This window comes from Scyliorhinus canicula, chromosome 8, assembly GCF_902713615.1.
Source record: "Scyliorhinus canicula chromosome 8, sScyCan1.1, whole genome shotgun sequence".
In the NCBI taxonomy this organism is placed as follows: domain Eukaryota; kingdom Metazoa; phylum Chordata; class Chondrichthyes; order Carcharhiniformes; family Scyliorhinidae; genus Scyliorhinus; species Scyliorhinus canicula.
This window is the reverse complement of record NC_052153.1, coordinates 197,409,728-197,434,872: the sequence shown is the minus strand read 5'-3', so window position 1 is coordinate 197,434,872 and position 25,145 is coordinate 197,409,728. Positions and strand designations below refer to the sequence as shown.

Below are 25,145 nucleotides of genomic sequence, written 5' to 3'. Positions count from 1 at the left end.
ATGGTCAATCAGATTGCACAGTACCTGGTCTTCTCGACAGTGGACCTGAAATCCGCCTACCACCAGCTCCCCATCCATAAGGCGGGCCGCCCATACACTGCGTTCGAAGCAGACGGCCGCCTCTATCACTTCCTTGGGGTTCCCTTCGGCGTCACCAACGGGGTCTCGGTTTTCCAACGGGAGATGGACCGAATGGATGACCGGTACGGACTGCGGGCCACCTTCCCGTACCTGGATAACGTCACCATCTGTGGACATGATCAGCAGGACCACGACGCCAACCTTTGCAAATTTCTCCACACCGCCAAACTCCTTAACCTCACGTACAATAAGGAGAAGTGTGTGTTCCGCACCAACCGCTTAGCCATCCTTGGCTATGTCATGGAAAATGGAGTTATAGGGCCCGACCCCGATCGCATGCACCCCCTTATGGAACTCCCCCTCCCCCACTGCCCCAAGGCACTGAAACGATGCCTGGGGTTCTTCTCCTATTACACCCAGTGGGTCCCCAACTCTGCGGACAAGGCCCCGCCCACTCATTCACTCAAAAGTTTTTCCCCTGACGGCGGAGGCCCGCCACGCCTTTGACTGAATCAAGGCCGACATGGCCAAGGCCACGATGCACGCGGTCGATGAGACTCTCCCCTTTTCAGGTCGAGAGCGATGCATCGGACGTAGCTCTGGCCGCCACCCTCAACAAGGCGGGCAGGCCCGTGGCATTCTTTTCCCGCACCCTCCATGCCTCCTCAGCACTCCTCCGTCGAAAGGAAGCCCAAGCCATTGTGGAAGCTGTGCGACATTGGAGGCATTACCTGGCCGGCAGGCGATTCACTCTCCTCACTGACCAATGGTCGGTTGCCTTCATGTTCAATAAAACACAGCGGGGCCCTACACAATGGTCTCTGTCACCCAGGGGGCACCCGGTTCTTCCAGTTCATAAAGGCCCGCAACCTGCCCTACTCCATTACGGACGTCAGGGCTATCACCAGACACTGCCAGGTCTGTGCGGAGTGCAAGCTGCACTTCTACCGGCCATTCATTTGAAGCCTACTCGTGACAATAAGCGATTTTCTTTTCTTTTCTTTTCCTTTATGAGTGATGAGCTGCGTCAGTCCCTGCTCAGCAAGGGCATCGCCTCGAGCAGAACGACCAGCTACAACCCCCGGGGAAACGGGCAGGTGGAGAGGGAGACTGGGACGGTCTGGAAGGCCGTCCAGCTGGCCCTATGGTCTAAAAATCTCCCGGTCTCATGCTGGCAGGATGCCCTCCCCGACACGCTCCACGCCATCCGGTCACTCCTCTGCACCGCGACTAACATAACCCCCCATAAACGTCTCCTTGCCTTCCCCAGGAAGTCCACCTCCGGGGTCTCGCTCCCAACATGGCTGGCAGCTCCTGGACGCGCCCTCCTTCGCAAACACGTGCAGATCGATAAGTCGGACCCGTTGGTCGAAACGGTCCATCTCCTACACGCGAACCCGCAGTACGCCTACGTGGCGCACCCCGGCGGGCGCCAGGACACAGTCTCCGTCCAGGACCTGGCACCCGCTGGATCCCCACCCAGGGTCCCCGACCCGACACCCCCCCTCCGGTTGCCTCATTCACCCTTCATGTGCCCCTGCGCCACTCACCCTCCCCCCAGCGAACCTCACTGTAGCCCCCGCCCCAGGAGGATCCGTCCTCCCACTGGTTCCACTCAGGGGCGACGAAGACGAGGACAACACGCTCCCGGAGTCACAGGTGACCAAGGCAGCACCCACATCACCACCAGGACTGAGACGATCGCAGAGGAGGGTCAAGGCCCCCGACAGACTGAACTTTTAATTTTTTCCACCACCCCGGCCGGACTCTTTTTTAACAGGGGTGAATGTGGTTATCACCACTAGCAGTATTATATGTATTACGGTAAGACACATATACTACAGGTACATGGGTAAATCCCTGCCTGCTGGCTCCGCCCAGTAGGTGGAGTATAAATGTGTGTGCTCGCCGGAGCTGCTCCCATTCTGATAGCAGCTACAGGAGGCCACACATCTCAGCTCAAAAAAGCCTTGATTATTCACTACTCTCGTCTTTGTAGTAATTGATAGTACATCACCTCTTCATTCCTCATAAAGACAACCCGCCCATTCCTGCTATTCGTCCAGTAAACCTTCTCTGAATGGCTTCCAACTCATTTACATCTTTCCTTAAATAAAGTGACCAATCCTGTACTCAACACTCCAGATGCAGTCTCGCCAATACCCTGCACAACAGAAGAGTAACCTCCCCCCCCCCCCCCCATACATTGTATTCAATTCCCTCATGATGAACAATAACATTCTGTTAACTTTCCCAAATACTTGCTGTGTCTGTACATCAATCTTCTGTGATACATGCCCTCGGACGCCCAGATCCCTCTGTACCCCAGAGTCTGCAATCTCTCAGATAATAATTCTGGCTAAAAACCATTTGGCCCATCGAGTCTGCACGGTCCTTGAAACTAACATCCTACTTAATCCCACACCTCCACCCTAGCTCGGTAACCCATTAACCCCACCCAACCATTTTGGGCACTAAGGGCAATTTATCGTGGCCAATCCACCTAACCTGCACATCTGTGGGAGGGAACCGGGGGAACCGGAGGAAACCCACGCACACACGGGGAGGATGTGCAGACTCCACACAGACAGTGAACCAGCGGGGAATTGAGCCCGGATCCCTGACACTGTGAAGCCACAGTGCTAACTACTGTGCTACACGGGGTTAGATACAGAGTAAAGCTCCCTCTACATTGTCCCCATCAAACACTCCCAGGACAGGTACAGCACGGGGTTAGATACAGAGTAAAGCTCCCTCTACACTGTCCCCATCAAACACTCCCAGGACAGGTACAGCACAGGGTTAGATACAGAGTAAAGCTCCCTCTATACTGTCCCCATCAAACACTCCCAGGACAGGTACAGCACGGGGTTAGATACAGAGTAAAGCTCCCTCTACACTGTCCCCATCAACACTCCCAGGACAGGTACAGTACGGGGTTAGATACAGAGTAAAGCTCCCTCTACACTGTCCCCATCAAACACTCCCAGGACAGGTACAGCACGGGGTTAGATACAGAGTAAAGCTCCCTCTACACTGTCCCCACCACCACTCCCAGGACAGGTACAGCACTGGGTTAGATACAGAGTAAAGCTCCCTCTACACTGTCCCCATCAAACACTCCCAGGACAGGTACAGCACGGGGTTAGATACAGAGTAAAGCTCCCTCTACACTGTCCCCATCAAACACTCCCAGGACAGGTACAGCACGGGGTTAGATACAGAGTAAAGCTCCCTCTACACTGTCCCCATCAAACATTCCCAGGACAGGTACAGCACGGGGTTAGATACAGAGTAAAGCTCCCTCTACACTGTCCCCATCAAACACTCCCAGGACAGGTACAGCACGGGGTTAGATACAGAGTAAAACTCCCTCTACACTGTCCCCATCAAACACTCCCAGGACAGGTACAGCACGGGGTTAGATACAGAGTAAAGCTCCCTCTACACTGTCCCCATCAAACACTCCCAGGACAGGTACAGCACGGGGTTAGATACAGAGTAAAGCTCCCTCTACACTGTCCCCATCAAACACTCCCAGGACAGGTACAGCACGGGGTTAGATACAGAGTAAAGCTCCCTCTACACTGTCCCCATCAAACACTCCCAGGACAGGGACAGCACGGGGTTAGATACAGAGTAAAGCTCCCTCTACACTGTCCCCATCAAACACTCCCAGGACAGGGACAGCACGGGGTTAGATACAGAGTAAAGCTCCCTCTACACTGTCCCCATCAAACACTCCCAGGACAGGTACAGCACGGGGTTAGATACAGAGTAAAGCTCCCTCTACACTGTCCCCATCAAACATTCCCAGGACAGGTACAGCACGGGGTTAGATACAGAGTAAAGCTCCCTCTACACTGTCCCCATCAAACACTCCCAGGACAGGTACAGCACGGGGTTAGATACAGAATAAAGCTCCCTCTGCACTGTCCTCATCAAACACTCCCAGGACAGGTACAGCACGGGGTTAGATACAGAGTAAAGCTCCCTCTACACTGTCCCCATCAAACACTCCCAGGACAGGTACAGCACGGGGTTAGATACAGAGTAAAGCTCCCTCTACACTGTCCCCATCAAACACTCCCAGGACAGGTACAGCACGGGGTTAGATAGAGTAAAGCTCCCTCTACACTGTCCCCATCAAACACTCCCAGGACAGGTACAGCACGGGGTTAGATACAGAGTAAAGCTCCCTCTACATTGTCCCCATCAAACACTCCCAGGACAGGTACAGCACGGGGTTAGATACAGAGTAAAGCTCCCTCTACACTGTCCCCATCAAACACTCCCAGGACAGGTACAGCACAGGGTTAGATACAGAGTAAAGCTCCCTCTATACTGTCCCCATCAAACACTCCCAGGACAGATACAGCACGGGGTTAGATACAGAGTAAAGCTCCCTCTACACTGTCCCCATCAAACACTCCCAGGACAGGTACAGTACGGGGTTAGATACAGAGTAAAGCTCCCTCTACACTGTCCCCATCAAACACTCCCAGGACAGGTACAGCACGGGGTTAGATACAGAGTAAAGCTCCCTCTACACTGTCCCCACCACCACTCCCAGGACAGGTACAGCACTGGGTTAGATACAGAGTAAAGCTCCCTCTACACTGTCCCCATCAAACACTCCCAGGACAGGTACAGCACGGGGTTAGATACAGAGTAAAGCTCCCTCTACACTGTCCCCATCAAACACTCCCAGGACAGGTACAGCACGGGGTTAGATACAGAGTAAAGCTCCCTCTACACTGTCCACATCAAACATTCCCAGGACAGGTACAGCACGGGGTTAGATACAGAGTAAAGCTCCCTCTACACTGTCCCCATCAAACACTCCCAGGACAGGTACAGCACGGGGTTAGATACAGAGTAAAGCTCCCTCTACACTGTCCCCATCAAACACTCCCAGGACAGGTACAGCACGGGGTTAGATACAGAGTAAAGCTCCCTCTACACTGTCCCCATCAAACACTCCCAGGACAGGTACAGCACGGGGTTAGATACAGAGTAAAGCTCCCTCTACACTGTCCCCATCAAACACTCCCAGGACAGGGACAGCACGGGGTTAGATACAGAGTAAAGCTCCCTCTACACTGTCCCCATCAAACACTCCCAGGACAGGGACAGCACGGGGTTAGATACAGAGTAAAGCTCCCTATACACTGTCCCCATCAAACACTCCCAGGACAGGGACAGCACGGGGTTAGATACAGAGTAAAGCTCCCTCTACACTGTCCCCATCAAACACTCCCAGGACAGGTACAGCACGGGGTTAGATACAGAGTAAAGCTCCCTCTACACTGTCCCCATCAAACATTCCCAGGACAGGTACAGCACGGGGTTAGATACAGAGTAAAGCTCCCTCTACACTGTCCCCATCAAACACTCCCAGGACAGGTACAGCACGGGGTTAGATACAGAGTAAAGCTCCCTCTACACTGTCCCCATCAAACACTCCCAGGACAGGTACAGCACGGGGTTAGATAGAGTAAAGCTCCCTCTACACTGTCCCCATCAAACACTCCCAGGACAGGTACAGCACGGGGTTAGATACAGAGTAAAGCTCCCTCTGCACTGTCCTCATCAAACACTCCCAGGACAGGTACAGCACGGGGTTAGATACAGAGTAAAGCTCCCTCTACACTGTCCCCATCAAACACTCCCAGGACAGGTACAGCACGGGGTTAGATACAGAGTAAAGCTCCCTCTACACTGTCCCCATCAAACACTCCCAGGACAGGTACAGCACGGGGTTAGATACAGAGTAAAGCTCCCTCTACACTGTCCCCATCAAACACTCCCAGGACAGGTACAGCACGGGGTTAGATACAGAGTAAAGCTCCCTCTATACTGTCCCCATCAAACACTCCCAGGGCAGGTACAGCACGGGGTTAGATACAGAGTAAAGCTCCCTCTACACTGTCCCCATCAAACACTCCCAGGACAGGTACAGCACGGGGTTAGATACAGAGTAAAGCTCCCTCTACACTGTCCCCATCAAACACTCCCAGGACAGGTACAGCACGGGGTTAGATACAGAGTAAAGCTCTCTCTACACTGTCCCCATCAAACACTACCAGGACAGGTACAGCACGGGGTTAGATACAGAGTAAAGCTCCCTCTACACTGTCCCCATCAAACACTCCCAGGACAGGTACAGCACGGGGTTAGATACAGAGTAAAGCTCCCTCTACACTGTCCCCATCAAACACTCCCAGGACAGGTACAGCACGGGGTTAGATACAGAGTAAAGCTCCCTCTACACTGTCCCCATCAAACACTCCCAGGACAGGTACAGCACGGGGTTAGATACAGAGTAAAGCTCCCTCTATACTGTCCCCATCAAACACTCCCAGGGCAGGTACAGCACGGGGTTAGATACAGAGTAAAGCTCCCTCTACACTGTCCCCATCAAACACTCCCAGGACAGGTACAGCACGGGGTTAGATACAGAGTAAAGCTCCCTCTACACTGTCCCCATCAAACACTCCCAGGACAGGTACAGCACGGGGTTAGATACAGAGTAAAGCTCTCTCTACACTGTCCCCATCAAACACTACCAGGACAGGTACAGCACGGGGTTAGATACAGAGTAAAGCTCCCTCTACACTGTCCCCATCAAACACTCCCAGGGCAGGTACAGCACGGGGTTAGATACAGAGTAAAGCTCCCTCTACACTGTCCCCATCAAACACTCCCAGGACAGGTACAGCACGGGGTTAGATACAGAGTAAAGCTCCCTCTACACTGTCCCCATCAAACACTCCCAGGACAGGTACAGCACGGGGTTAGATACAGAGTAAAGCTCTCTCTACACTGTCCCCATCAAACACTCCCAGGACTGGTACAGCACAGGGTTAGATACAGAGTAAAGCTCCCTCTACACTGTCCCCATCAAACACTCCCAGGACAGGTACAGCACGGGGTTAGATACAGAGTAAAGCTCCCTCTACACTGTCCCCATCAAACACGCCCAGGACAGGTACAGCACGGGGTTAGATACAGAGTAAAGCTCCCTCTACACCAGTGGTTCTCAACCGGGGTCCACATGGACCCTGGGGGTCCATGTAACATTACTGGGGGTCCACACAAAAAAAATACCGAATTGGGGGTCCACGGTGATATTTTAGTGGTCCATAGAGCAATTCTACTTCAGAACAATTGTTATTACTGAGAATCAAGTAGAAGAAAAAATGTTTGTTTTCATGATGAATATTCACCTTTCTCTCTCTCTCTCTCGCACTGACAAAGGTCAAAGAGAGATTATAATCTATCTAATTTACCTTGAGGGTTGAAGGGGCTCAGAACCAAAAAGGTGCATTTACTGCGTTTATTTTTGTGGTACTGTATTCTGAGAAAAGAAAATCCATACCGGTTGATGACAAATGGGTTTATTGTGCTTTAATGACAGTTGTTGTTGAAGATTGCCCGGGCTATTATCCCCTAAAGCTCCCTCTACACTGTCCCCATCAAACACTCCCAGGACAGGTACAGCACGGGGTTAGATACAGAGTAAAGCTCCCTCTACACTGTCCCCATCAAACACTCCCAGGACAGGTACAGCACGGGGTTAGATACAGAGTAAAGCTCCCTCCACACTGTCCCCATCAAACACTCCCAGGACAGGTACAGCACGGGGTTAGATACAGAGTAAAGCTCCCTCTACACTGTCCCCATCAAACACTCCCAGGACAGGTACAGCACGGGGTTAGATACAGAGTAAAGCTCCCTCTACACTGTCCCCATCAAACACTCCCAGGACAGGTACAGCACTGGGTTAGATACAGAGTAAAGCTCCCTCTACACTGTCCCCATCAAACACTCCCAGGACTGGGACAGCACTGGGTTAGATACAGAGTAAAGCTCCCTCTGCACTGTCCCCATCAGACACTCCCAGGACAGGTACAGCACGGGGTTAGATACAGACTAAAGCTCCCTCTACACTATCCTCATCAACACTCCCAGGACAGGTACAGCACGGGGTTAGATACAGAGTAAAGCTCCCTCTACACTGTCCCCATCAAACACTCCCAGGACAGGTACAGCACGGGGTTAGATACAGAGTAAAGCTCCCTCAACACTGTCCCCATCAAACACTCCCAGGACAGGTACAGCACGGGGTTAGATACAGAGTAAAGCTCCCTCTTCCACTGTCCCCATCAAACACTCCCAGGACAGGTACAGCACGGGGTTAGATACAGAGTAAAGCTCCCTCTACACTGTCCCCATCAAACACTCCCAGGACTGGGACAGCACGGGGTTAGATACAGAGTAAAGCTCCCTCTACACTGTCCCCATCAAACACTCCCAGGACAGGTACAGCACTGGTTTAGATAAAGAGTAAAGCTCCCTCTACACTGTCCCCATCAAACACTCCCAGGACTGGGACAGCACGGGGTTAGATACAGAGTAAAGCTCCCTCTGCACTGTCCCCATCAAACACGCCCAGGACCGGTACAGCACGGGGTTAGATACAGAGTAAAGCTCCCTCTACACTATCCTCATCAAACACTCCCAGGACAGGTACACCACGGGGTTAGATACAGAGTAAAGCTCCCTCTACACTGTCCCCATCAAACACTCCCAGGACAGGTACAGCACGGGTTAGATACAGAGTAAAGCTCCCTCTACACTATCCTCATCAAACACTCCCAGGACAGGTACACCACGGGGTTAGATACAGAGTAAAGCTCCCTCTACACTGTCCCCATCAAACACTCCCAAGACAGGTACAGCACGGGGTTAGATACAGAGTAAAGCTCCCTCTGCACTGTCCCCATCAAACACTCCCAGGACAGGTACAGCACGGGGTTAGATACAGAGTAAAGCTCCCTCTTTTACTGTCCCCATCAAACACTCCCAGGACAGGTACAGCACGGGGTTAGATACAGAGTAAAGCTCCCTCTACACTGTCTCCATCAAACACTCCCAGGACTGGGACAGCACGGGGTTAGATACAGAGTAAAGCTCCCTCTACACTGTCCCCATCAAACACTCCCAGGACAGGTACAGCACAGGGTTAGATACAGAGTGCAATAGTAAAATGGGTGGAACTGGTTGAATTGTTTGCTGGCTATAGTGCTGTACATTTGATGAATATTTCCTCTAACTTTTATTATATACGTCTGATGATTCAGCTGACCCCTCAAGGGGCAGGGTTCACTGTTCCTCTGCACTGGATGGTCATGTTGAACATCAACTTAAAAAGTCTAAAGGTGACCATGAAACCATTGTCAATTGTTGTAAAAGCCTATCTGGTTCACTAATGTCCGTTAGGGAAGGAAATCTGCCGTCCTTACCCGGTCTGGCCTACATGTGACTCCCGACCCACAGCTATGTCCAAAGATGTGCAGGTTGGGTGGATTGGCCATGTAAAATTGCTCTTAGTGTCGAAAATTCTATGATTAACCTAGGACAAAAGTTTGGCACAACATCGTGGGCCGAAGGGCCTGTTCTGTGCTGTATTTCTCTATCTATCTATCAATGTTCAGAGAGACTTGGGTGTGCTAGTGCATGAGTCACAGAAGGTTGGTTTACAAGTGCAACAGGTGATTAAGAAGGCAAATGGAATTTTGTCCTTCATTGCTAGAGGGATGGAGTTTAAGACTAGGGAGATTATGTTGCAATTGTATAAGGTGTTAGTGCGGCCACACCTGGAGTATTGTGTTCAGTTTTGGTCTCCTTACTTGAGAAAGGATGTACTGGCGCTGGAGGGTGTGCAGAGGAGATTCACTAGGTTAATCCCAGAGCTGAAGGGGTTGGATTATGAGGAGAGGTTGAGTAGACTGGGACTGTACTCGTTGGAATTTAGAAGGATGAGGGGGGATCTTATAGAAACATTTAAAATTATGAAGGGAATAGATAGGATAGATGCGGGCAGGTTGTTTCCACTGGCGGGTGACAGCAGAACTAGGGGACATAGCCTCAAAATAAGGGGAAGTAGATTTAGGACTGAGTTTAGGAGGAACTTCTTCACCCAAAGGGTTGTGAATCTATGGAATTCCTTGCTCAGTGAAGCAGTTGAGGCTCCTTCATTACATGTTTTTAAGGTAAAGATAGATAGTTTTTTGAAGAATAAAGGGATTAAGGGTTATGGTGTTCGGGCCGGAAAGTGGAGCTGAGTCCACAAAAGATCAGCCATGATCTAATTGAATGGCGGAGCAGGCTCGAGGGGCCAGATGGCCTACTCCTGCTCCTAGTTCTTATGTTCTTATGTTCTTATAATGTGATTGCCCTCCGGGATGGGCAATAAATGCTGGGCCCAACCAGCCCACATCCCGGTAACAAATAAAAACAAAGGCTTCTGCCCTCTCACACCCTCACCCTTCTCTATTAAAACGCTATTCATGCTGTACATGTTTTGATTTGCCCTTTCAATGTCAATATTTGACATTTGCCTGCTTTAAGCTCCATCACCGACTGGCCGGTCCATTTTGTCCAATTGCTCATCATTTCACAGCTACTCTGCTACTTAGTTTGTGGATCCTTGAACTTGTCAATCTTTGTCCCAAGCTATTTCAGCAATCTTCACTGTTCCTCCTCATGTCTAAGATGCCTGCACCATCCCAGTTACCACTCCTGTGCTGTTTGTCTTGTTTCTCTCACACACTGACCAGGTGTAGTCTACCTGAATAACGGCTGTGATCCCACACACACTGAATACTCACCCTGCTTCTGGCAGCTAGCTGGAGGTACAGCATTAGTGACAGTGGCAGCCATGTGATGTAGTCCAGCTATGGAAATGTCTTCTTTTCCTGATGAGGGCATTAACTCAGTCACGCTTGGAGTAACTGGAAGGCTGTTCAGCAATTCTCCAGCATCAATGTCAACAACATTCAGGAACCTGTGGCCAGAAACCAGCTGTAAAGACAAAGACACAGCGGGAGTTATTAGAGATGTGGACAGTAACTCACCAATCCACTCTCCAAATTACTGACTTTCCTTTGCCCTATATCCCCAAATCCACTCACCTTATCCCCAATCCCCTCGTCCAGGAATAAATTAACTATCTCAATCGCTATTCACAGTCAGCTTCCATGTTCCCTGCCGGTTTCCTCCACAATTTACATGAACAAGGTCCCTGATTTCCTCCTGCATTCTTCACGAAGAGTAGCAGAATGGCAAAGGAATTAGGTCCAGAAATATAGAATTTTGAATAAGGTATGGAAATTTTTAAAAAATGGATATACAAGTGAAAGTTGAGGCTGTAACGTTAACCACTGGTTGACTTTTTGGGGGCGGGGAATGATACTCAGAGACAATGGAACCTCACCCTGTTTCCAGACAAAGTTAGCTCGAAAGCAGAAAGGAGCAAATTATATCGCCAGTGGAGACAATGGGTTCAATGAAGAGTGCAGGACAGCTTGCCAGGAGCAGGAGTAACATCAGGCAGACCTGGTGAAGCTGCAGCACAGGACTACTTGTGTTGCCAAACGACATAAGCAGCAAGTAACAGGCAGAGCGAAGCGATTCCACAACAAACGCATCAGAGCTAAGCTCTGTAGTTCTGTCACATCCAGCCGTGAATGGTGGGGACGAATAAATAACTCACTGGAGGAGGAGGCTCCACAAATCCCCCCATCCTCAATGATGGAGGAGCACTTGTGTGTGTGTGTGTGTGTGAGAGAGTGCCAATGATTGCTGCTCAGTATTTAGCTTTGCTACATGGATTTCCAAATTCAATGGGTGGCTGTACCATTAACCAACTTGGCAAACCACAATATCCCCCTAGAACTGTGACCATAGCACTCTGCCCATGGACAGCACATCTACTCCTTGACTCCGTGCTGAAGTGCTTATTGACAGGTGTCTCCGATAGGCCACGCAGGGCGTAAGGCCTTAGAGTGAGGTTTAGGACAGTGCCTGCGCCTGGGATCAGAGTTCAGGATACAGCAGAGTGGCCAAAGCTGTCATCATTCGGTCAAGTGGGGTGGCATGGAGGTCATGTGGGGTGGCATGGAGGTCATGTGAGGTGGCATGGAGGTCATGTGAGGTGGCATGGAGGTCATGTGAGGTGGCATGGAGGTCATGTGGGGTGTTACCCAACCAGAATGTGAACCAGTGACTGGGCATCAATGTTGTGTCCAGGTTTATGAGTCAGTGGGCTTTTGAGAGGCAGCTGCAGACGATGAATGGACAAAGAGTGGTCCTCAGCTCACAAACGGTAACCGTCAATTCTCTCTCTTTGATACTATCAGGAACAAAATAATCGAATCATTATTGACCTGGGTGTGTTGGTCTGTCGGCGTAATCACCTCAGACTGAAGGTGGACAGTCTCCTCCATGGAGCCTTGCAACCCGAGGAGGGCAGGAGACATCCCTTCCCGAGTTTCACTGCCGTGTCTTTGGAACTCCAGCAACTGAGACACGACTGAGTCCAGAGGCTCGTCATGTGACTCAAACTCCGATTCCTGACCCCCAACAATCCTCGGAGAGCCGACACCCCATACGTCCCGGCCTCCACCTGGTGTGGATCAGACTGTCCAGCGTGCTGACCAGATATCTGTCTGGTCCAGACTGCGACCAGATTCTGACCAGACTCTGACCTGTGACTAGACCTTGATCAGACCGTGACCAGACTGCGACCTGTGACCAGACTGTGACCTGTGACCAGACCGTGACCTGTGACCAGACTGTGACCTGTGACCAGACCGTGACCTGTGACCAGACTGTGACCTGTGACCAGACCGTGACCTGTGACCAGACTGTGACCTGTGACCAGACCGTGACCTGTGACCAGACTGTGACCTGTGACCAGACAGTGACCAGACTGTGACCTGTGACCAGACTGTGACCTGTGACTAGACCGTGACCTGTGACCAGACAGTGACCAGACAGTGACCAGACTGTGACATGTGACCAGACCGTGACCTGTGACCAGACCGTGACCTGTGACCAGACCATAACTAGACTGTAACCTGTGACCAGTGACCAGACTGTGACCAGCACCAGATGTGGATCAGACAGTGCGATGTGCTGACCAGACTGTGACCCCCAAGGCGACTCGAGAATTAGGTCCCACCGAGATGTGTGCCCCTGAGCTGGTGGGGGGTGTGGGCGAGCACAGTGAGGTGCTTCTATTTCTGATTCCATGACTTCCTCTTCTGTGCAGCAGTCGGGCCTGTAGTTGAGGGTCTGGCTCGTGGACCCCTCGGCTATTTCCCAGATGTGGCTATGAAAGAAAGGAACGGTCATTGGTGCTTGCCGGGGCCTGACCACCAGGCGATATCACTCACAGCACGTTAGTCTGGTGAATGGGGAAGTGCTGGATCCTCACATGTCAGCGACACTGAGCTCATCATCCACACAGGAACGATTCACACCCTCCCAGCCAGCTCAACAGCTCATCAAAACCCTCCCAGCCAGCTCAACAGCTCATCAAAACCCTCCCAGCCACCTCAACAAAACCCTCCCAGCCAGCTCAACAGCTCATCAAAACCCTCCCAGCCAGCTCAACAAAACCCTCCCAGCCAGCTCAACAGCTCATCAAAACCCTCCCAGCCAGCTCAACAGCTCATCAAAACCCTCCCAGCCAGCTCAACAGCTCATCAAAACCCTCCCAGCCAGCTCAACAGCTCATCAAAACCCTCCCAGCCAGCTCAACACTCATCAAAATCCTCCCAGCCAGCTCAACGGCTCATCAAAATCCTCCCAGCCAGCTCAACAAAACCCTCCCAGCCACCTCAACCGCTCATCAAAATCCTCCCAGGCAGCTCATCAAAATCCTCCCAGCCAGCTCAACAAAACCCTCCCAGCCACCTCAACCGCTCATCAAAATCCTCCCAGGCAGCTCATCAAAACCCTCCCAGCCAGCTCAACAGCTCATCAAAACCCTCCCAGCCACCTCAACAAAACCCTCCCAGCCAGCTCAACAGCTCATCAAAACCCTCCCAGCCACCTCAACAAAACCCTCCCAGCCAGCTCAACAGCTCATCAAAACCCTCCCAGCCAGCTCAACAGCTCATCAAAACCCTCCCAGCCAGCTCAACAGCTCATCAAAACCCTCCCAGCCAGCTCAACAAAACCCTCCCAGCCACCTCAACCGCTCATCAAAATCCTCCCAGCCAGCTCATCAAAACCCTCCCAGCCAGCTCAACCGCTCATCAAAATCCTCCCAGGCAGCTCAACGGCTCATCAAAATCCTCCCAGGCAGCTCAACAAAATCCTCCCAGCCAGCTCAACAAAACCCTCCCAGCCAGCTCAACAAAACCCTCCCAGCCAGCTCAACAGCTCATCAAAACCCTCCCAGCCAGCTCAACGGCTCATCAAAATCCTCCCAGCCAGCTCAACAAAACCCTCCCAGCCAGCTCAACAGCTCATCAAAACCCTCCCAGCCAGCTCAACAGCTCATCAAAACCCTCCCAGCCAGCTCAACGGCTCATCAAAATCCTCCCAGCCAGCTCAACAGCTCATCAAAATCCTCCCAGGCAGCTCAACGGCTCATCAAAATCCTCCCAACCAGCTCAACGGCTCAACAAAACCCTCCCAGGCAGCTCAACGGCTCATCAAAATCCTCCCAGCCAGCTCAACAAAACCCTCCCAGCCACCTCAACCGCTCATCAAAATCCTCCCAGGCAGCTCATCAAAATCCTCCCAGCCAGCTCATCAAAACCCTCCCAGCCAGCTCAACTGCTCATCAAAATCCTCCCAGGCAGCTCAACAAAATCCTCCCAGGCAGCTCAACAAAATCCTCCCAGCCAGCTCAACAGCTCATCAAAACCCTCCCAGCCAGCTCAACGGCTCATCAAAATCCTCCCAGCCAGCTCATCAAAATCCTCCCAGCCAGCTCAACAAAATCCTCCCAGCCAGCTCAACAAAACCCTCCCAGCCAGCTCAACGGCTCATCAAAATCCTCCCAACCAGCTCAACGGCTCAACAAAATCCTCCCAGCCAGCTCAACAAAATTCTCCCAGCCAGCTCAACAAAATCCTCCCAGCCAGCTCAACAAAATTCTCCCAGCCAGCTCAACAAAATCCTCCCAGCCAGCTCATCAAAATCCTCCCAGCCAGCTCAACAAAATCCTCCCAGCCAGCTCAACGGCTCATCAAAATCCCGGGTTTTGACAATCCACCACCCATCAGGGCTATCTCCCTCTTGTAAGACAGCTTCACCTGCATGAAGACAGATAGAGGCAGTGTGTAACCCAGAAATGGGCGCACAGTGGTTAGCACAGTTGCTTCACAGCGCCAGGGTCCCAGGTTCCCAGCTTGGGTCACTGTCTGTGCGGAGTCTGCACGTTCTCCCCGTGTGTGCGTGGGTTTCCTCCGGGTGCTCCGGTTTCCTCCCACAGTCCAAAGATGTGCAGGTTAGGTGGATTGGCCATGATAAATTGCCCTTAGTGACCAAAAAAAGGATAGGTGGGGTTACTGGGATAGGGTGGAGGTGTGTGGGATAGGGTAGGGTGCAGACTCGATGGGCCGAATGACCTGCTTCTGCACTCTAGATTCTATGTTCAGGACAGATAAGGATAAAAGCAAATCAGTGCGGATGCTGAAATCTGAAAAAAACCCAGGAAATACTGAAGAATCCCAGCAGGTCTGACTTGGGCCGTCTGCTCCGTGTTCCTCGTTGTCCTTTCAGACACTGCTTGTTCTGCCATTTACACATTCTAATCTCAATGTTGGGCAGCATGGTAGCACAGTGATTAGCACTGCTGCCTCACAGCTCCAGGGTCCCAGGTTCGATTCCCGGCTGGGTCACTGTCTGTGCGGAGTCTGCACGTTCTCCCTGTGTCTGCGTGGGTTTCCTCCGGGTGCTCCGGTTTCCTCCCACAGTCCAAAGATGTGCAGGTTAGGTGGATTGGCCATGATAAATTGTCTCTTAGTATCCAAAGGTTAAGTGGGGTTACTGGTGGAGGCATGGTCTTAAGTGAGGTGCGCTTTCCAAGGGCCAGTGCAGACTCGATGGGCCGAATGGCCTTCTGCTCTGTAAATTCTTTGATTCTATGAATGTGCCACCCTTTTTAGCCTTAATCACCCCTATTTACATTCCTTTTATCTTCTGTCCACAACATCTTTGTCAATCTCCACCGATCGCTGGTACCCTATCCACCCCCCCCCCCCCCCCCACAACGGTGTAAATCTGACCCTCTTTCCAGTTCTCGAGCTTTGACAAAGAGTCATTCAGAGTCGAAACGTTCACTTTCTTCTCTCTCCACAGATGCTGTCAGACCTGCTGAGAATGTCCAGTATTTTCTGTTTTGTTTTAGACGTTAAGGATGTCTGACAGTGAGCGGTATCAGGGAGGTGATCAGGGGACGTGCAGGGGAGATGAAGGTGTGTGTATGATGTGGGAGAGTTAGTGATTACGCTCCTTGAGATAACATTGAGTGAGATCCCTGTCGATGTGCCATGGGTCAGAGGTGTAAGTGAGCAGATGGGTGACTTACCCTGACAGAACAGAGGAGATCTTTCTCATTCTCTTGAAGGACAGGATGTCTGACCTCTTCCTCAGGGCGTTAGCACTGACCACTACAGGCACCGCCTTCCATGCCGGATTGGTCAGCTTTATTGAAGGTCTCCGCTCAGAGTGTGGGTACAGTACATCACGGCGGGTCTCCACCGCATTCAGCTGGCATGCCAGGGGGCCATGGGTAAATTTGGTTGCTGAATGTTTTGTCAGACTGGCAGCTATGTCTTCCCAGCGGAGTCAGAAGTGTGCTGTGCGCATGGGCGACCTTTAAATATGACTCTTGAATCACTGAAGCACTCAGGTGATGGCGGGCGGTGAATCAGAGACCAGGCGGCGAATCAGAGACCAGGCGGCGAATCAGAGACCAGGCGGTGAATCAGAGACCAGACGGTGAATCGGAGAGCAGGCGGTGAATCGGAGAGCAGGCGGCGAATCAGAGACCAGGCGGTGAATCAGAGAGCAGGCGGTGAATCGGAGAGCAGGCGGCGAATCAGAGACCAGACGGTGAATCAGAGAGCAGGCGGTGAATCAGAGAGCAGGCGGTGAATCAGAGAGCAGGCGGTGAATCAGAGAGCAGGCGGTGAATCAGAGAGCAGGCGGTGAATCAGAGAGCAGGCGGCGAATCAGAGACCAGGCGGCGAATCAGAGAGCAGGCGGTGAATCAGAGAGCAGGCGGTGAATCAGAGAGCAGGCGGTGAATCAGAGAGCAGGCGGTGAATCAGAGACCAGGCGGTGAATCAGAGACCAGGCGGTGAATCAGAGAGCAGGCGGTGAATCAGAGAGCAGGCGGTGAATCAGAGAGCAGGCGGTGAATCAGAGACCAGGCGGTGAATCAGAGACCAGGCGGTGAATCAGAGAGCAGGCGGTGAATCAGAGAGCAGGCGGTGAATCAGAGAGCAGGCGGTGAATCAGAGAGCAGGCGGTGAATCAGAGAGCAGGCGGTGAATCAGAGAGCAGACGGTGAATCAGAGAGCAGACGGTGAATCAGAGAGCAGACGGTGAATCAGAGACCAGACGGCGAATCAGAGACCAGACGGCGAATCAGAGAGCAGGCGGTGAATCAGAGACCAGGCGGTGAATCAGAGAGCAGGCGGCGAATCAGAGACCAGACGGTGAATCAGAGATCAGGCGGTGAATCAGAGACCAGACGGTGAATCAGAGACCAGACGGTGAATCAGAGACCAGACGGTGAATCAGAGACCAGACGGTGAATCAGAGAGCAGGCGGTGAATCAGAGAGCAGGCGGTGAATCAGAGACCAGACGGTGAATCAGAGACCAGGCGGTGAATCAGAGACCAGACGGTGAATCAGAGACCAGGCGGTGAATCAGAGACCAGACGGTGAATCAGAGACCAGACGGTGAATCAGAGACCAGGCGGTGAATCAGAGACCAGACGGTGAATCAGAGAGCAGGCGGTGAATCAGAGACCAGACGGTGAATCAGAGACCAGACGGTGAATCAGAGACCAGACGGTGAATCAGAGACCAGACGGTGAATCAGAGAGCAGGCGGTGAATCAGAGAGCAGGCGGTGAATCAGAGACCAGGCGGTGAATCAGAGAGCAGGCGGTGAATCAGAGAGCAGGCGGTGAATCAGAGAGCAGGCGGCGAATCAGAGAGCAGGCGGTGAATCAGAGAGCAGGCGGTGAATCAGAGAGCAGGCGGTGAATCAGAGAGCAGGCGGTGAATCAGAGACAAACCGTGAATCAGAGACCAGACGGTGAATCAGAGAGCAGACGGTGAATCAGAGAGCAGACGGTGAATCAGAGACCAGACAGTGAATCAAAGAGCAGACGGTGAATCAGAGACCAGACGGTGAATCAGAGAGCAGACGGTGAATCAGAGAGCAGACGGTGAATCAGAGACCAGACAGTGAATCAGAGAGCAGACGGTGAATCAGAGACCAGACGGTGAATCAGAGACCAGACGGTGAATCAGAGACCAGACGGTGAATCAGAGAGCAGGCGGTGAATCAGAGACCAGACGGTGAATCAGAGAGCAGACGGTGAATCAGAGAGCAGACGGTGAATCAGAGACCAGACGGTGAATCAGAGAGCAGGCGGTGAATCAGAGAGCAGACGGTGAATCAGAGAGCAGACACCAGCGATACAGTGTGGAACTCATGCCTACAAATTTATTTTGCGTGCTGCTCTGCATGGGGTAAAACCAGGATTGCTGCCAGCAGTCTGAACATCATTTTCCACGTCTCAATTTAGACTTTGCCAATTTCTGAGAGAATTCTGCCCAAAGACTAGAATAAAAGCCAGCTGAGAAACTGCCAGGGTGTGTGAGAACCTGCGGAGTGTTGGGATGTCGGAACGTGAGTGACACTAAAGAAGAAGCTAGCAACAGAATCCCTGCAATAGCTTCTTGCAGGTTTATCTCTATCCCTCTGTCTGATTGTTGAAATAAGCCAAGATAACAAAGCGCACAGCTGAAATGGAATCAGACAAGGTTCTCCGCCAGTCTCAAAACTGACTATTCACCTACTGAAGTCAGCACCACTGCAATCACAAATCACAACGGCTGTAACGCTCAATAATCATTCCTGGACTGTTTTGTCTCCTTTCTGTCTACTTACTTTGGACTCAATCCTCATTTCTAATCTGTATAAAAGTATACGCATGTGTTTTATAATCTTCTTGCTTTTAGTAGTTAATAAAGTCACTCTAACCTTAACTCAAAAAGTCTTGGATAATTTAACACCTTTTAAAAGATGAAGCTTGGGCCTGAAAGGGGTGGGGATCTTTTTTAGATTAATTGAGTTGTGACCAGCAGAGGGAACGGAATAAAGAAAGGGAACCAGTTCTTCCCTCCTCACCCGGGGAATAACAATTTTGGCATATCCCAGTGGGACAGTAACAAATTGAGGGATCTCGCTTGGATTGACAAATTTGGGGAACCTCACCTGGGGACTGGTCATAACAAGATTAAAACAGCAATTACACTGTGAATTGAGATTTTAATTAACCGATTCAAGCTTTGAGTGTATAGGACACGATGACCCCAGATTTAGAGCCATCAGTTCATCCTCACTGATTCCAATGCACCAAATTCATTTGAAATCGAGATACTATTAACCAGAAAAGATCCTCTTTCAGGATTTACAGATGTCTCACTGTGGGCTACCCATTTTCTGTGGATCTTGCAGTTTGTGGTACACAGCACTAAACCTCAAGCAAAGAGGTGGCAGATGCTGAATGGCAAATTCCCCTCTGTTCATGCCTGAATATTGTGCTGAAACGCAGCATTAATTGAAGCTTAAAGCTCACCTTCCACTTACCTGGTCAGGTGTTGCATGGTCAGTTGGTGTGAGGAGAGGTTTCTGACACACTTCACTCGGGAACCGAAGGTTCATGAACACATCTGGAGGTACAACCTGAACCTGGAGGCTACTCACTGGTACAGTTTGCACTGTAAACAAGCAGAGCAAATGATCAAGCACTAATATAGATCTGTGCGTACCATCTACAAGTTACACTGCAGGAACTCACCAAGGCTCCTTAACAGCACCTTCCAAACTCATGGCTACCATCTAGAAGGACAAGAGCAGCAGATACCTGGGATCCCCACCACCTGGAGGTTCCCCTCCAAGTCACTCCCCACCCTGACTGGGAAATATATCGGCCGTTCCTTCACTGTCGCCGGGGCAACATCCTGGAACTCCCTTCCTAACAGCACAGTGGGTGTACCTACACCTTGGACTGCCGTGGTTCAAGAAGGCAGCTCACCACCACCTTCTGAAGGGTAACTAGGGCTGGGCAATAAATATTGGCCTCGACAGCGAAGCCCACATTCCGTGAATGATGAAAAAAATAATCTGTAATGTGTTCACCAATGGGTCAGAGTTAGCCATCTGCACCTTCTAATAACTCACTTCAATCATTAAATTATTCTGCAGGGCTCTCTCTCGGGGATATATCTGTTAAATATAAATGCTGATATCAATCTGCTCTCGCTCTAGTCCAGGACACTAAGTTAGCAAGAGCTGAATAGAATCTCAATGGTGAGAATTTGCATTTATATGGCACCTTTCTCATCCACAAGAGACCCCAAGCTACTTCACAAATGAAGAGCTACCTTCTGCTGTGCATCATTGACTGCAGAAGTCAAACTGCACAAACAAGATCCTTAAAATAGCAGCGATGGGCCATCCAGTGCTTTCTCAGCGTCTGGAATTAATCCTGCATTGAAATAAAATCTTCTCTCAGCCTCCTGTCGGATTTTCTTCCACAGTCCAGCCGATCGCCACCCCCTCCTGCCCTGGGCTGTGGGTAGTGGATCAGAGATCTGGGTAATGCTCCAGGGGCCCAGCTTCAAATCTCACCACAACAGATGGTGACATTTGAAATCAATAAATAATTAAAAGTCTAATAATGGCCATGAAACGACTGTCACAATAATAACCCAGTTGGTTCTCTCGTGCCCTTTCTTGGGAAGGAAATCTGTCGTCCTTCCCTGATCTGGCCTACAAGTGACTCCATACCCACAGCTATGAGGTGGACTCTGAAAGGCTCTCTGAAATGGTCCTGAGCGAGACACTCAGTTGTATCAAAGCGCTCAGCACAGTGAGTGTACTGACAAGGGCTGACAAGTGGCCAGTTACATTCATGTCACACAGTGCCAATCAATGACCATCTCCTACCAGAGAGGATCTAACCACAGCCCCATGACATTCAATAGCATTACCATCACTGAATCCCCCACAATCAACACCCTGGAGTTACCATTGATCAGAAACTGAACTGGACTAACAGTGGCTACCAGGGCAGGTCAAAGGCGAGGACTCCTGTGTGAGTAACTCACCTCCTGACCCCCCAAAGCCTGTCCACCATCTACAAGGCACAAGTCAGGAGTGTGATGGAATACTCTCCACTTGCCTGGATGAGTGCAGCTCCAACAACACTCAAGAAGCTCAACACCATCCAGGACAAGCAGCCCCGCTTGATTGCTCCCCTTCCACAAACATTCACTTCCTCCACCACTGACACACAGTGGCAGCCGTGTGTACCATCTACACGATGCACTGCAGCAACTCACCAAGGTTCCTCCGACAGCACCTTCCAAACCCATGACCACTACCATCTAGAAGGACAAGAGCAGCAGATACCTGGGAACCCCACCACCTGGAGGGTCCCCTCCAAGTCACTCACCACCCTGACTGGGAAATATATCGGCCGTTCCTTCACTGTCACTGGGGCAACATCCTGGAACTCTCTCCCTAACAGCACAGTGGGTGTACCTACACCTCAGGGACTGCAGCGGCTCAAGAACGCAGCCCATCACCACCTTCTGAAGGGCAACTAGGGCTGGGCAATAAATACTAACCTAACCAGCCACACCCACATCCCATAAATGAATTAAAAAAAGATGGTTCATCGCCACCTTATCAAAGGTAATTAGGGATGGGCAATAAAGAGGCAAAGCCAGTGAAAGCCATGAATGAATTTTTAAAAGTCCTGCATCTCCGGCGTGGTGGGGTGAGGTTAAGCTGCTGTGGGTAGGATGACTAACAAAATCTGTGGCAGCTCTGACATGTTGGAGGAGATCACCTACCTGCTGTCATGATGCAATGTCTCCCAAATATTAGCTGAACACAAGCTGTTTCTATTACTGTAACTGCAAACACAAGCAAGAGCGATAGCGAGCAGGGGCAGCAGAACAAGGTGGCAGAGTGAAGTCTAACACAGTCCCTCTTCAGCAAGGCTCCCGATTCAAAATATCAAATACAACAGGTGTACCTGTCATTGTGAATCTGCTACTACACAGCCAGGCTGTCAATTATTAATCCTCTACATTATTTATGGCAACAGGTGAGAGGAGAGAAGGAACAATGAGATAGAAAAGTTGAGAGAGCTGTACAGGGCAGAGAAGGAACAGGGAAAGAGCAGGAGGCATAAAATCAAAGGGAGGCATAGGTGGGGAGAAAGAAAGGAGAGAGACTGTGAGTGGGGGGGGGGGATGGGGGGAGAGTGCGAGAGATGGGGTGGGCACAGTGATGAATGTGGGAAATTTGTATATAAATTGTATTATATATATGTTGTAGTAATGTTATTAAAAGCCTGCTTTAAGGTGTATAACTCTGTTGCAGTAATATTGTTAAATAACCTAGGGTAAGGTATCCAGACTCTGTGTCAGCTAAAGCTGTAAATAAGAGGTCGTAAAAGATGAGGTCATGATTGATTTTAACAATTTACTTGTTTACAGAGAACCGAATGGAACTTTGTTGGATTCCTGGAGATTTCCTGGAGATGTAGATAATTTGAGACATTCGCCGGGATTCTGCATCGCAAGTCAGCCCCGCTACTGCTGCCTGCAAGGACGGAGAATTTGACGCTCGGCCAAATCGCCCATTCACTGCTGTGGGACCAAAGAATCTGCAGCGAATGGACGGAGAATCCCGTTCATTGTGTTTAGACTTGGGTAAGCTGGTCATGGGACACCTGAGTGGGATAGAGATGATGTAATAAATGGGAGGAGTCAGGGCTGTAGCAAGCAGTTTTGAATGTAGGATTTTTTAGTCTGACAAAGACAGAAGGATCTGCAGGCTGTTCCGAAAAGGATCTCTCTCTCCAAGCAGTCTTTCCAAGAAAGTGCAACACAAGAGCACAGCAAGTATCCCTGTGTCTGCTAACTTTATTTACCAGTGGTTTTTGACCTATAAGGGCTTTGCTTAATTGGAGTGAGAGAAGGTATAAGTTAGTAGCTCAAGTGTTTCCTTTTATTATAAGAATTATTTTTACTGTTAATTAAAAAGATATTTTCTGTGATGTTAATGTTAATAACAAAGTCTGTTGTAATATAAAAGATCCCTATTTATAAGTGGAATCACTCCTGGGGTGAAATAGCCTTTCGTCACGGTTTCATGTGACCACAGCTCTGGCTGCTGTCCAAGGAGAGAGGGATTGTTTTTAGTCGATAGCGTCAGTGAGATTGGGGTGGGGACACAGTGACATCTGGTTGCTTGTACCTGTCCTGGGACATGGTTTATACTTGTTGAAGTAGACGGTCTGTATGAGGCTTCACTCAGCTACTGAAAACGGAACCACAAAATGACACAAAGCAAAAGGTGAAAGGTCAAACCTGCAGTGGCAGCGACTGGCTGGTTGTTTTTGATCTCAGAGCAGGTGAGGACCCCAGAGTCCTTGTAGGATCTAGCAGCTTCTGAAAGCCAGAGGGTACAGCAATCAGTGAAAAGCCCGGCACCATGGTTGGGAGGGATGGAGGGGGGGGGGGCGTCGGAGTGAGGAAGGGAGTAATGGAGGGAGGGAGGGAGCGTCGGAGGGAGGGCGGGAGGGAGGACAGAGAAACACATACATTGTGAGTAAAAACACTAGTGGCCAATTTGGGGAGAGAGCAGTCACGTGAGACAAGTCCTAATGTGTGACAGCTCAAAACTTGGACACGGCATTTTGGAGGTGGTTGAGGAGCTGATTATCACAATCCAATCATCACAATCACTTTTCATTTCCAGACTTTAAAAAAAATTTGAATTCAAATTCTCCATCGACAATGGTGGAAGTTGAACTCTTGGGGTTTCAGAATCAGAAATGGAAGCACAGAACAACAGCAGCAGATTGGGTCATCTCGACCTGAGACATTATTTGCTTTTCTCTCCACAGATGCTGCATGACCTGCTGAGCTTTTCCAGAACCTTCTTTTCCGGTTTCCAGCATCGGAATATATTGTTTTTGTGTGACCATTTTCCACATTGCTTGGTGAACCACCAATCAGTGCCATGCAGTGAGGTACAAGAACCAAGGCTGCTCCTTGTGCCGTGTGGAGTGTGAAACCAGATACGGTTTTGTATATTCTTTATTGTAAAATGGAAATCGGCCTAAAAGCAAGAGGTAATTGTTGTGTAGACTGGGACTGTACTCGTTGGAATTTAGAAGGATGAGGGGGAATCTTGTAGAAACATATAAAATTATGAAGGGAATAGATAGGATAGATGCGGGCAGGTTGTTTCCACTGGCGGGTGACAGCAGAACTAGGGGGCATAGCCTCAAAATAAGGGGAAGTAGATTTAGGACTGAGTTTAGGAGGAACTTCTTCACCCAAAGGGTTGTGAATCTATGGAATTCCTTGCCCAGTGAAGCAGTTGAGGCTCCTTCATTACATGTTTTTAAGGTAAAGATAGATAGTTTTTTGAAGAATAAAGGGTTATGGTGTTTGGGGGGGAAAGTGGAGCTGAGTCCACAAAAGATCAGCCATGATCTCAGTAAATGGCGGAGCAGGCTCGAGGGGCCAGATGGCCTACCCCTGCTCCTAGTTCTTATGTAATTCAGCCCCTCACCCACCTCCTCATTAATGTTATTCAATTCCCTCAGTGTGACGGGATTTGAAGTCATAATTCTGGGATGACTCGTGCTGTACCAGAACCACTCGTCACTGCAGCCTTCTCTCAACATTCAACCCTGTGTAAGGATCCTCTTGTAACACATTGTTTAATCCTGGTGTCCTTTTTAATCTCCGTCTTGCTGCCTGCTTTTTGCTGACTGCTGTTTTTAAAACAATAGAACTTTGGTTTTGAACTGAAACCCCCCCACCCTTGCCACCCGCTGCAAGCTGCTATTTGGACAGAACCAGGCAGACCTCTTGATGCAGTTTTCTCTGTGGCATCGCTCGCAATGTCATTTTGATGTA

At 50.4% G+C, this 25,145-nt stretch overlaps 1 protein-coding gene across 1 annotated transcript in view; it reads right to left on the bottom strand.

Moving 5' to 3' along the window:
• The window catches only part of cplane1 (ciliogenesis and planar polarity effector 1), a 288,296-nt gene that overhangs the window by 15,675 nt on the left and 247,476 nt on the right, over nucleotides 1–25,145 (bottom strand). Inside the window, exons 38-40 of the mRNA XM_038803925.1 lie at nucleotides 23,583–23,663; nucleotides 19,783–19,913; nucleotides 10,758–10,950 (exon numbers count right to left, since the gene is read on the bottom strand). Of these exons, the coding sequence (XP_038659853.1) occupies nucleotides 10,758–10,950; nucleotides 19,783–19,913; nucleotides 23,583–23,663 (405 nt within the window). The remainder of the gene's footprint in view (nucleotides 1–10,757; nucleotides 10,951–19,782; nucleotides 19,914–23,582; nucleotides 23,664–25,145) is intronic.